Below are 12613 nucleotides of genomic sequence, written 5' to 3' on the forward strand. Positions count from 1 at the left end.
ATTGCAGGTGTAACTTGCTCTGTGGTGGCTAAATCCTTGCTCTAAGTTCAGGTAGGGAAACCGGCACAGGAGGTTCAAAAAAATCGAGTGGTGTCAAGACTGGGGAACACGGGGGCCATGCAGTTGGCGATCTCGGCCAATCCATTGACCTGGAAACTGGTCACTGAGAAAATCCAGGACGTCAGCCAGGTAGTGGGGTGGTGCACCATCGTTCTTGGTCATCCTCATCGATCTGTGGTATCAAAAATTGTTGTAAAATATCTAGGTATCCCGTTGATGGTTCTCTCACGAAAAAAAAGGAGCCTTGCACTTTGTTCTTGCTCAGTGCATAAAAAAGTTCAGATTAGAGCTATCACGAACATGATGCAATGTTTGATATGGATTTTCACTGCCCCAAATCCTACAGTTATGTCTGTTAATCTTGCATCTTAAGTGAAAAGTCAACTCGTCAGAAAAGATGATTTTGTTCAAATCGATTTAACAAATTCGCTCAGAAGTTCTTGCGAGCAATTTTATCACTGTCTTTTATTGCTTACACGATCGTCAGTCTGTACGGTTTCAAATGCAAAAGATTTCTCAACACACGCCAAACAGTCGAATGTGGGATCTACAGCCCGTGAGATGCACGCCGGGTCGATTTCGTAGGGCTGTTGACGCAACGTTGTCTCACTCGCTCAACGACTTCGTCAGATATGCTTGGACGACCTGGTGATTTCACATGTCTTACCAAGCACCCTGTTTCTGCAAAATATTTATACCACTCATAAATTTTAGGCCTACTAGGAGGATCTTAAGCGTGCTTGGTAGGGAAATTACGCTAAACTGTTGTCGCCGACTTCCATTCTTCAAACAAACCAAAACACACAGCTGGCGTGCTCGGGTCCAGTGAAGGCAGCCATCTTTAACGCAACTGGCGCTAGCGCTCCTTACGGTGCGATTCGACACTAGCGAACTACGCGAGACAAAACTTGATGTGTTTCCTTACAAATTGACACTAGAGTCACCTCTGTAGGTACTATGCATTAATTTATACGAATTTTCAAAGTTGTTAAGTCCTTCTTGAAACACCTTATATAGTATGAAGATAGTGTATGGCAATGGTTCAGAATCATTTGCAGTGATTATTTTTAACTGTGGTATAGTTGTGCGTCCAGTGAATAAGAACTACGAGGAATGGTAGAAAGTCCAGTTTGGCTCTTCTTGTTGGCGACCGTGGACGCGGCCCTGCTCCTGCCTTGAGGTTTGGCAGATACTGTGCGACACTTGATATTAACTGAGAGGGGCCGGTGTCTGCATTTGGCAGATTGATGCCCACTTGGAAACTATTTGAGTGACGTATCGCAGATACATAAAATAGTCCTTGCCGAGAGGCGCCCTCTCTAGAAGCTGGCCCTAACTCAGTTGCACGTGAATACTAGGCGGCTCGGCGCTGTTCCGTGTATGGCTGTGCCCCGTATCTTCCGTAGTACACAGCACACTGTATTGGAAGCGGTGTGGCCTTGCTGTCCTTTGAGCTGGAGACTGTATCACTGTCGCTTATGGGGAAACTCAGAGCTTAACATGAAATCATAAACGTGCTCCTCCTTAGCATTATTGGCACATTGTTGTGTCCTCGCCAATAGACGGAACCGGTGTTGGCGCGTTGAGACAATATCCGTCTGGCGCCACGGGCAGCGCTTTGCCGCCAACCACAAACGCGGCCCAATCGGCAACCTCCACGCTGCCGCCAATGACATGGACTTCCGCGTTGTGATAAGCCGCGGCGGCCAAAGGCAGTAAAGGACAGTTCTGTTCGGCGTTGGCGTGCAACAGTTCTAGTACGGAGTTCCACGACTGCAGTTCGTAGTGAGAGATCAGTCTGCGAGATTTAGTCTAAAAGTGGAATCGCCTATAGGGACAAGTGTTTACTACAGTTTGACAGTATGGAGCGTAGGACGGACATAGTTTTGTTGAAATTGTATTCAGTAATGCATACCTTGACAGACCACTGCTTGCTTGTATCTGTCCGCAAGCACATCCAACGATTTCCGTACAACTTCAGTTAAGTATCGCAGTGCAATAAAGAGTATATGCGTGTGTCACTAGTTTGTTCGCACTGACACAGCCCCGTACCATTGGACTTGCAGATAGGAAAGCAAAACTACCAACTGAGTTTACAGAACATTGTTGTTCCAGAAAAATTCGTTCTCCAAGATTTATGCGAATTGGCAAAAAGAAAAATGCTGTTGGGAGCGAAACAATGCCCACCCGATGACATGCTTTATAGGTGTAAACTCATTGGCCTGCATCCAAAATTAGCAGCCCTGCGGAACACGGCACCCGCAGTGGATCATCTTATTCTTATTGTCTTTCGCAATTTTTTGATTTATTACAATGCGACAGTGGCGGCCCTCCCCCTTACGCCGCTCTGTTGCAAACTGTATGCCCCTTGCGTTGTCGGCGCTTAACCGGCTAGTGGCGAGCGCGCACTGCGGTGCAGGATGTCGGTTCGCTACCTTGTCGCGTAGGAAGTGTCAGCTGTCTGGCCGCCCTGAGATCGAGATCTCTCCTGGAATGCCAGCGCCTGCTATAAATAGCATCGCGCGCGGCGCGGCCGTTGCTGCAGTGTCCCGTTATAAATCACGCGCGCTGACACCTGACCGGCCAGCCGCAGGAATTCTAGCGCCAAAACTAAAACAGGGAAGTCCGCCGTCCGCTCCTTTCAGACTACACTGAGGTGACAAAAGTCATGGTATACCTCGTAATATCGTGTGGACCACCTCCTGCCCAGTCTACTGCAGCAACTAGACTTGGCATGGACTCAACAAGTCATTGGAAGTCCCCTGCAGAAATACTGAGCCATGCTGCCTATATAGGCGTCCGTAATTGCGGAATTGTTGCCAGTGCAGTATTTTGTGCACCAACTGGCCTCTCGATTTTGTCCCATAAATGTTCGATGGGGTTCATGTCGGGCGATCGGGATGGCCAAACCATTCGCTCGAATTGTCCAGAGTGTTCTTCAAACAAATTGCGAACAGTTGTGGCACGGTGACAATTGCGCATTGTCATCCATAAAAATTCCATCGTTTGGGCTGCAAATAGTGTCCAAGCAACCGAACATAACCATTTCCAGTCAGTGATTGGTTCAGTCGAACCAAAGGACCCAGTCGATTCCATGTAAACACCATTATGCAGCCACCACCAGTTTGCACAGTGCCTTGTTGACATCTTGGATCCATTGCATCGTGGTGTCTGCGCAACTCTCGAACCGTATGATGAGCTCTTACCAACTGAAATCGGGACTTGTCTGACCAGGCCACGGTTTTCGGTCGTCTATTGCCCAGCCTACATGGTCATGAGCCCAAGAGAGACGCTGCAGCCAATGCTCTGCTGTTAGCGAACTCACTAGATCGGTTGTCTGCTCCCGTAGCCCATTAACACCACATCTTGTCGCACTGTCCTAACGGATACGTTCGTCGCACGTCCCACATTAATTGTTGCGGTTATTTCACTCTGAGTTTCTTGCCTGTTAGCACTGACAACTCCGTGCAACGCGGCTGCTCTCGCTCGTAAAGTGAAGGCCATCGGTCACTGGGTTGTCGGTGGTGGAAGACAATGCCTGAAATCTGGCATTCTCGGCACATTTTTGACACTGTGAATCTCGGAATATTGAATTCCGTAACGATTTCCGAAATAGAATGTCCCATGCGTCTAGCTCCAACTGCAATTGCGCGTTCAAAGTCTGTTATTTCCCGCAGATGACAGCTCCGCCAATGCACTGCCCTTTTATACCATGAGTACACGGTACTACCGCCATCTGTATATGTGCATATCGCTATCCCATGATTTTTGTCAGTATACTTCTTTTCAGTGTCCCGGCTGGCAGACTGTTGACTCAATTTTCATTAAAAACTTTTGTATATTTTCGTTCTCATTTTTTCTTTGTCCAGATGTTGGTAAAACGTAAATAAATATATTTTCGCTTTCATATATTTCGGCTCTCTACTGTAAAAAATACGAGGCCTTCGTACAACGTTTGCTATGTGTCACGAAAAGAAAGAAAAAAAAACAAAGATTAAGAAGCACAAAATCTATTAATGTGATAAGAGCAAACTCTGCAAGAATACGTTAACTTCCTGGTTAGCAGATGAGGCTACGCTCTCCTGTTTCTCAATGTTTTAGGATTCCACACTCGGCACAGTCCTTTGATCATCGGCGCCTCTTGTCTCGCACCTTGCGTGGCTGGCTGCTGATTCACATGCAAGCACATGACGCATTCCCACAAAGAGTGATCGATTTTGACCAGAAGGTCATTCGCGTAAAACGGGCCTTAGAGATTGTGCAAAATATCGACTTCGGGAAGGATGTGTAAAGAAATCGCCTGTGTCCATTTCGAAGGAACCGTCCCAGCATTTGCCTTCAGCGATGTAGCGTAACCACGGAAAACTTAAATCTGGATTGCCGAACGCGGTTTTGAACCGCAGGACTCTCGACTATCCAGCAGGCCTATCTACATAGGTACTCTGCTGCTTCGCTCGATGACAGGATGTCTTTGATAAAAGGAGATCAGTCCGCACTTGTAAAGATGGATTGCATGCACGGTTCCTCATTGTTTTCATTGTAAGTAGGCCAGTAAAGTCTTTTGCTAAATTAGTGTGTCTCGGAGCGAGATCTTTGGCTTTCGTCTACTGCTCTCTTACCAACTTAGCCATTTGACACGCTTCGCCCATATTCAAGACCCAACATTCCGCTAGTTGTTTTCTACCCTGCCAGCTAACAAAGAAGATCACACGAATGGCCGAGCCCAGGTAGCCTTCCCATGAAACGTGTCCAGTTTGGTCAGTGGATGTGAGATTTCTGGATGTTAAACTCAATCCGGTTCTCGAATATTATCTGCCGTGAAGTTTCACACCTAATACTACTTTTATCCCTGACATAGCTTTATGCAGGAGACAAATAGTCATAACACTGTTGTATAATTCAAAATTGTTTCCGGCTAAATGGCCAGTTGTACACTGATTAGAGTGGGATAAGCAAGTTTACTTCCCTATTAGCAATAAGGCTCTCTGCCTGCAAACCAACACTACAACTGACGAATCAGTCACTTTCGTCACCTAAATCGTATCATCAAGCGACGCGGCACAGAAATTAGAAAGACTGCCATTCTAGAGAACGTCTGATGGAATCCCCCAGCCTGATCATTCAAATAAGTTTTCCATTGTTTCCCTAAAACACCTAAGGTGAATGCAAAGCTAGTTATTTTTAAAAAGGACACGGCTAATTTCCTTCCCCAACTCCGTCTTTAATGACCTTGCGTCGACAGAACGTTACGTCACAGTTCCTGTTCTTCCGTAAAGGGTTGTGGGAAGATGAATGAAATATATGGTTACAGTTATTTGTGTATTTCAATTGATGTCCACAACAGTCGCGGTAGATATGACGTACAGTTTTCGGTTAACAGGCCTTGCCGTTGTCAGAGGCCTGAGCTCAACCCGACATTAGCCATCGCCATACTGCAAAAAAGAAAAAAAATCAGCTTCATTGTATCGTAATGTGTTGGAAAGTCGTCACTGCCAAATAAAACATGCGTTACCCGCGAAATTAGATCGTACTCGCCGCTGGTTACATGGATGGACTCTTTGAAATGAGCCTTTATGGTTGCACCGAGATTTTTATCCACATAGTGTAGTCGCAAACTTGTCGCTCAACGCCGACACTCGTCAGCTGAGAGCAATTTCCGTGCACAGCTTGCATGCAATGGAGGTAGTTATCTTATCGCTGCGGACAGTGAAGTGGGCTTTCACGAATGTATGTCAACACTGTGTTCCGCTGATGGACGCGCAAAGGCAGATTATTTATCAGTTCCCTGTTGCTTTCTGCTAATTCGCTGTTAATGATATGTTTCGCCGACATTTGTTGCGTTAGTCCTTTTCACGGTATCCTCTCTGATGGATACACGCCGTTTGACAGTTGTTTCGAGGCAAGAATGAAATAGTCATGCCGAAATTCCCTTTTTCACAAATGCCTAACGGCAGTTTGAATCCCACCAGTCGCATCTTTATAGGCTGCCTACGAACCACTCCCGTCGGATCGCGATTGGAGTAGGACCGCCAGATATCCGCGGACAGGTAGCAGCACACGTCGCTCATGCAAAATCATGACAAAACTTAAACTATTTGCTCTACGGGACACAACCAGCAAGGCAGCGACCTGGATCTATAAAAGAGCTTTCTAAATACCGCCGGTGAAATCGCCACCGCACCCAAAGCAACACGGGAGCAAAAATGAATTGCGCATTTGAACGACCCACAACGGTGGATCTGATCTCAAAGAAGTGGAGATCCATCCGCCGAGACTGGCGAGAATTTAAGATAATGAATAAAATGGGGGTTCCGTACAAATGATAGCAGCAATGTGTGTGATAGCAGCAGTGTGTGTGATTGCGGCGAAATTAAAACTACAGCGCATCTCCCACGATGTTCTGTTCTGCCTTACGGTGTGCGGCCGAGAGTACTGTGTGTACCACTCTCACTTCCCCTCTTTCTTGTTCCAGTCACGAGAGCATCACCGTAAAGTTGTCGCCCTCACTAAACGAGACTGTGACGAAACATGCTGCCCTTCTTTGGATCTGCTGTATTTACACTATCAGTCCTATGTGGTACGATCCCTGACTGACGAGCAATATTCAAGTATCGGTGCAACAAGAATTTTATAAACTGCCTCCTTCTTGGGTGGACTATATTCCTGGAGGACTCTTCCAATAAGTCTCAGCGTAAACACAAAGGAATTAAAGACATAAGCTACCAGTGGGCATTGATTTATATCAGTGGGGCAAGTTGAAAATTTGGGCTAGACCAGTATTCGAATCCAGGTGCCCTGCATACAGTTAGACAGATGCGCTGACCGCTACGCCATCTGGACACAGTGATCACCGTAACTGCATGAACTACCATAGCGCGCCTCCCATCAGACCGAAATTCTCACCTTATACCAAACAATGCTGACGTAGTTGCCCCTTTTCATTTCCCTCATTACTCGCGGCATCTCGCCAGTTTCCGTAAGATTTCGAGTTTGGTATGCATCTGCACTGAAGGGATCATTGGCCGTCATCGTCTTAGTTAATATGTGTGGTGTCTGTTCTTTCAGGCATGTACGAAAGAACACATACCGTTTTCATATTGCAGTTTCTGTAAATCAAGACACAAAGTAATTAAAGATATAAATCACTGTCCACTGGCAGCTAATGTCTTTAAATCCTTTGTGTCTTGATTCATAGTGGCTGTAAGATCAAAATGGTGTCATTTCTTTCGGGCATGGCCGAAAGCACACACACTACGTGTATAGAAACCTCAGTCTGGCATCTGCTTTAGGTCCGATTGGTTTTGCGATCATTTCCCCGTACGCATACTCTGATATTTAGTGGATGTGGCTGCTTCTGATGACTCTTCGGCAATCGTATAATCAAACAGTAATGGGATTTCTGCCTATTTATGCACAGCACGTTACATTTTTATATTTTTATGGTTATAGTGACCTATTAGCTGGGCACGGAAATGTATGTTACGCAGATCGCTGCAACTGTCTAATTTTTTTTTTAAGAAATCTATTTGTTAGCGGTATGTGTCTACCTGATTTTTATAACTATGCCAGTATACATGTTATACTTTTATGCGTTCCTGACACGAAATAAATGAAGTGAATTTGGGGGGGGGGGGGGGGGGGGAAGGGTGCACAGTGATTCTCAACTACGCGCACACTTTATCTTGGCGTCCGAGCTTTCCAGTTTTGAATCGATAGATATCGGGCTGGACGTTGTTTTGTTTCCATCCGCTGCCAACTTTATCTGTCAAACAACACGCAATAACATTTATTGAACGTGACATTACATGAGGTAATGTATGTTTCAGTTTACATTGTATGTAACATTTACTTGTGTTATTGGTCTCTCTAGTGGCTCTAAGCAGACACAAAATGTGTTCTTAATTTTAATTACGATCGAAGTTACGTTTTTCCCCTTGAAACAGATGTACAGTTTCCTGCTTGAAAACCGACAGGCACAACGCTTAGTGAAGTGAAAGTGGCAACGCAGTGGGAGCCAGCAGTGCCATTGCAGCTCCCATTGCTGTGTTGCTGGCGGGAGCAGTCCTCTGTCAGATGCCGACTGATTTAAACCGGACACTTCGTGGTCGTCATGATGTAGTTCGACCAGAAGTGAAGTTCGTGGATCGTGGGTCGCCAAGCTCAAACAACTGTCTGACATTCAGTTTAGGTAGGGATCACTGATCCGCTACGTTTAGTAACCGCGGGAAGTCTTGGAAGCGTAGCTCGTGTGGATCCCTTGGCCGTGGGTAAACCTCTCCTTTAGAGTTGTGGCGATTTGTGAATGAGTCGTTCATTTGAACGACTCTAAATAAAGAATCGTAAGAATCGATTCGTGATACGGACGAATCGTCGTTCAAAAGAATCGTAAGAACGATTGCGTGTTTCCGAGTCGTGACGATTCCAAGTTCCAACGATTCATCGATTCTTAGTACGCTATGCTTCGAAGTTACTTCCGAATCATGCCGAGTCGTGCCGAATGATAACGACAGCCAGATGGCAGTCAAGTGGAGGATGCGTGTGAACAAAGGAAGCAATTTTGAACCACCTTTCGCAAAAATCGACTCCTCTTTCCTGGCATACTGAAATAAAACAATAGATACAATCAAATCAAAAGAGACCATTCATCAATTAAGGCATTACACATATAAATCGCGAATCACACTTGTAACGTCATATGCATGTTTACTCATAAATAAACTTTTTCTGGTATATCTTATAATGACACAGTTCGATTCTAACCCCATTGACAATTTCAGACATGTCCTGCCATCTGTGAGTAAGATGTAGAACTTTTTGCATTCCGTAAGAATCGTGCCATCGCAGACTAGAATGAATCGTGAGAAAATCGTAGGAATCGATTCGCAGTGTGTGATTGAACCGTAGGAATCGAATCGGGAAAAAGAATCGTGTTGCCCAACCCTACTCTCCTGTAGACTGCAGCATTACATCAACTTTATAACGGTCCTGTACTGGTCGGGCAGCGCAAGCACACTCTGAGCGCGGTGGCTGATGGGAGTAGGAGAATCGATAAAAGTCGCAAGGTCTGGACCGATATTCACTTGTTTCGTAGCAAAGCAAACAACTGTATTGTCCTTGTTGTGCTGAATTTTATTTCGGATGTCAATTACTCGTATCACGTCTACTTTCACATGCAGAAAGCAGACACCATCCAAAACTCAGTGCTATCAGCCAACGAAATGAGGCCACGTTGACAGCTGCGAAAAGCTGTCAGTGCCGGTCGAACACCTGTGCTTTGCGTCATTTCACCTAACCCCCACCCCCAGCCACCCGCCGAATGCGTCCAAGGAGTGGGCGAGTACATCTACGTAGTTACTCTGCAAACGACTGTTAAGTGCGCAGCAGAATGTACTTCGCAGGGACTACGTGTTAGGGTCTCTTCTCGTTTCAGCAGCGTATGGGGCGTGAGAGGAATGAGTACTTAAGTGTCTGTACGTACTGTAAGTAATCTAATCTTGCCTTTGTGGTCCCTATAGAAACGTTATATACGAGTCTGTAGTAATTTCTAGTTTCCTCAGTTGACACTAGTTCTCGAAACAGAGGGCTGTCGTGGGATACATGTCGTCTATTTCCAAGAGTCTGCCAATTCATATTTTCAACATTCCCGCGATACTCTCCCGTGACTCAAAATATTCGTGCCGCCTTTCTTTTGCCAGCGTTCGATGTCGTCTTGTAGCGTAACGGCCTGTTTGCAAGTCTTTCAACTGGATGCTACTTCGTTAACTTATGTATCTCTTAACGTAATCCTGTAATCATACCGGGGCAAGTGGATAAACAGTTTATCGTGGAATCCGAACCATGTGTCCTTTGTGGTTGGTCTTCATATCAGAGAGAGCCGAAGGCTAGGTCGAAAGGAGACTGAAATTTCCGTGGTCCAGCCGGGATTCCGTTTCCATACACGCGATTTACAGCTAGGCCATCAGGCCCGACTGCTCGAACAATACTCTAACGTGAGACGCACAAGCTATTTGTAAACAGTGATCTCCCTAATATGGCTGTGTTTTCGCGTTATCCTGCCAATGAACCGAAGTCCACCGACTGTCGTACATGCGATACCGCTCATGTTCTCACTGCATTTCGTATCCGTACAGACTGCTATACTCAGGAATTTGAATAAGTTTCAGATTCTAGTTGTCACTCTTTAATATTGTAGTTACACACTGATCAGCCAGAACGTTATGACTACCGACCTACTATCAATATAAACCCGTCGAGATGATAGAAGCGCCACCTGTCGACGAATGATTGCTGGTCAGACACATGCACGGTGCATGTAGTCTCACTGAATATTCTTTTCTTGTGTATAATGGGGAAGGCGCGCTTTCTATATGAGTCTGCCCGCATCTCGTGGTCGTGCGGTAGCGTTCACGCTTCCCACGCCCGGGTTCCCGGGTTCGATTCCCGGCGGGGTCAGGGATTTTCTCTGCCTCGTGATGGCTGGGTGTTGTGTGCTGTCCTTAGGTTAGTTAGGTTTAAGTAGTTCTAAGTTCTAGGGGACTGATGACCATAGCTGTTAAGTCCCATAGTGCTCAGAGCCATTTCTATATGAGTCTGACCGAGGGCAGATTGTGATGGCCTCAAGGCTCAGCACCAGCATTTCAGAAACTGGACGACTTGTTTGCTGTTCGAGGAGTGCTGTGGTAAGTGTCTTCAACACGTGGTGAAACCACGTTCACACTTCGTTGGATTGGGCGGCCACTGGTGGGCAGAGTACAAGTGTGTATCGTCACACAGGGCACCGAACGTCCTAACGATGCCTCCGCAGCCAACAACCCATGCATGTGCCAATGTTAACAACACGACATTTGCAACTAAGACTGAAATGGGCACATGACCATCGGCACCGGACGTTGGTGCAGTGGCAGAACGTTGCATGGTCTGACGAATCCCGATGTCTTCATCATGCCGATGGGATGGAGTGAAACCGTCGTCTTCTAGGGGAACATCTCCTTGACATCTGTACTGTGGGACGGAGAGAAGCTGGCGATGGCTCCATTATACTCTAGGGAACATTAAAGTGGGCATCCATGGATCCAGTGGAGCTCGTGCATGGCACCATGGCAGCCAAGATGTATCGTACACTGGCTGCAGACCACCTACACCCCTTCATAACGATCACGGTTCCCGACAGCAGCGACAATTTTCAGCAAGATAATGCGCCAAGTTACAAGACCAGGAGTGTGATGGAGTGGTTCGAGGAATACAATGGCGAGTTCCAATTGATGTGCTGGCCCTCCAGCTAACCAGATCTTAACCTGATCGAACAAGTCTGGGATGTGATTGAACGGGGCGTCAGAGCTTATCGCCCCCCCCCCCCCCCTCCCAGGAATTTACGGAAATTAGGTGACTTACGTGTGCAGATGCGGTGCCGACGGCCTCCAGCGACCTACCAAGGCCTCATTACTTCCGTGCCGTGATGCGTCGCCGGTGTTACCCAAACCAAAGGTGGACATACCGGCTAATAGGTAGGTCGTTATAGTATTCTGGCTGATCAGTGCATGTCATATCTCATATCGTTGATTTCGTTTTGTGATGTGTATTTTACCATTCTGAACATTTAAAACAAGTTACCAGTCTTTGTATTTCTTTGATGTCTTTACCGAGAGGTTATTGGACGCTTGTGCATCCTTTTATTTTCAGATAGTACTTGATTATATTTAACTGCCTCATCTGCAGGGAGTGTGAGAGAGTATTAGTGCTGCTGCCGGTTGAACCTGATTGTTGTCTGCAGCCAGTCTCTCCCAGCCGCTCACCTCCCCCCCACCCTCCCGCTTCCGCACTACTTGAGCGACGTCGCATCGCTGCTGCAGCTACAGCCCCGTGTTTTCGGTGTGTGTTGCAGAGCTGCTGGCGCGCCAGCTGGACCGGAAGAACCGGCTGGAGCGCGCGCTGCGCCGCGAGCAGGAGAAGCTGCGCCGCATGCAAGAAGAGAAGCGCGCCATGGAGGCCGACCTGGCTCGGCGGCGCGCGCACCAGCCCTGCCTCTGCCCCGTCTCCTCCGTCGTGAGTACCACTCCACACTACACTGTAGCGCGCTCATTTCCTGCACACAACGCCCCCCTCTCCTCCCCACACACACTCATGTAACTCCCTTTCTACAGTTATTTCTGCGTAGCTCTAGCATATTTTGTAAAAGGTTCAATTAAATGAAGCCCAGCGAAAGTGACTGTGCAGTGAGATTTGATACGAGAACTACGTGGGTTAAATTTTTAGCATGGTAATGAGCATGTAAAGTAAAGACTTTCATTCCTTCAAGATGTATCATAGGTACATCTGTACTAGAACAGTGGTTCCTAGACCGTCACTCCTGAGTGCAGTAACATACGAGGCCTGTTAGAAAAGTATCCGAGCTTTAGCCGGAAAAAACTCGCTTACTTTGAGCGTTGGACACGTAATCACTCTCAAAGTAGTTCCCTAGGGACTCCACACACTTCTCCCAGTGTTGCCGCCATTGTTGGAGGCATACCAAAAAAGCCTGAAAAAGCCTCTTTCGGAATAGAGCTTAGCCCGGCTG

The 12613-nt window shown here is 46.7% G+C and overlaps 1 protein-coding gene across 1 annotated transcript in view; it reads left to right on the forward strand.

The window, feature by feature from the left end:
* LOC126456553 (TGF-beta-activated kinase 1 and MAP3K7-binding protein 3) overlaps positions 1–12613 on the forward strand; it is a 422096-nt gene that overhangs the window by 244105 nt on the left and 165378 nt on the right. Inside the window, exon 5 of the mRNA XM_050092300.1 lies at positions 11942–12102. Within this exon, the coding sequence (XP_049948257.1) occupies positions 11942–12102 (161 nt within the window). The remainder of the gene's footprint in view (positions 1–11941; positions 12103–12613) is intronic.

This window comes from Schistocerca serialis, chromosome 2 (assembly GCF_023864345.2).
Source record: "Schistocerca serialis cubense isolate TAMUIC-IGC-003099 chromosome 2, iqSchSeri2.2, whole genome shotgun sequence".
Taxonomy (NCBI): Eukaryota; Metazoa; Arthropoda; class Insecta; order Orthoptera; family Acrididae; genus Schistocerca; species Schistocerca serialis.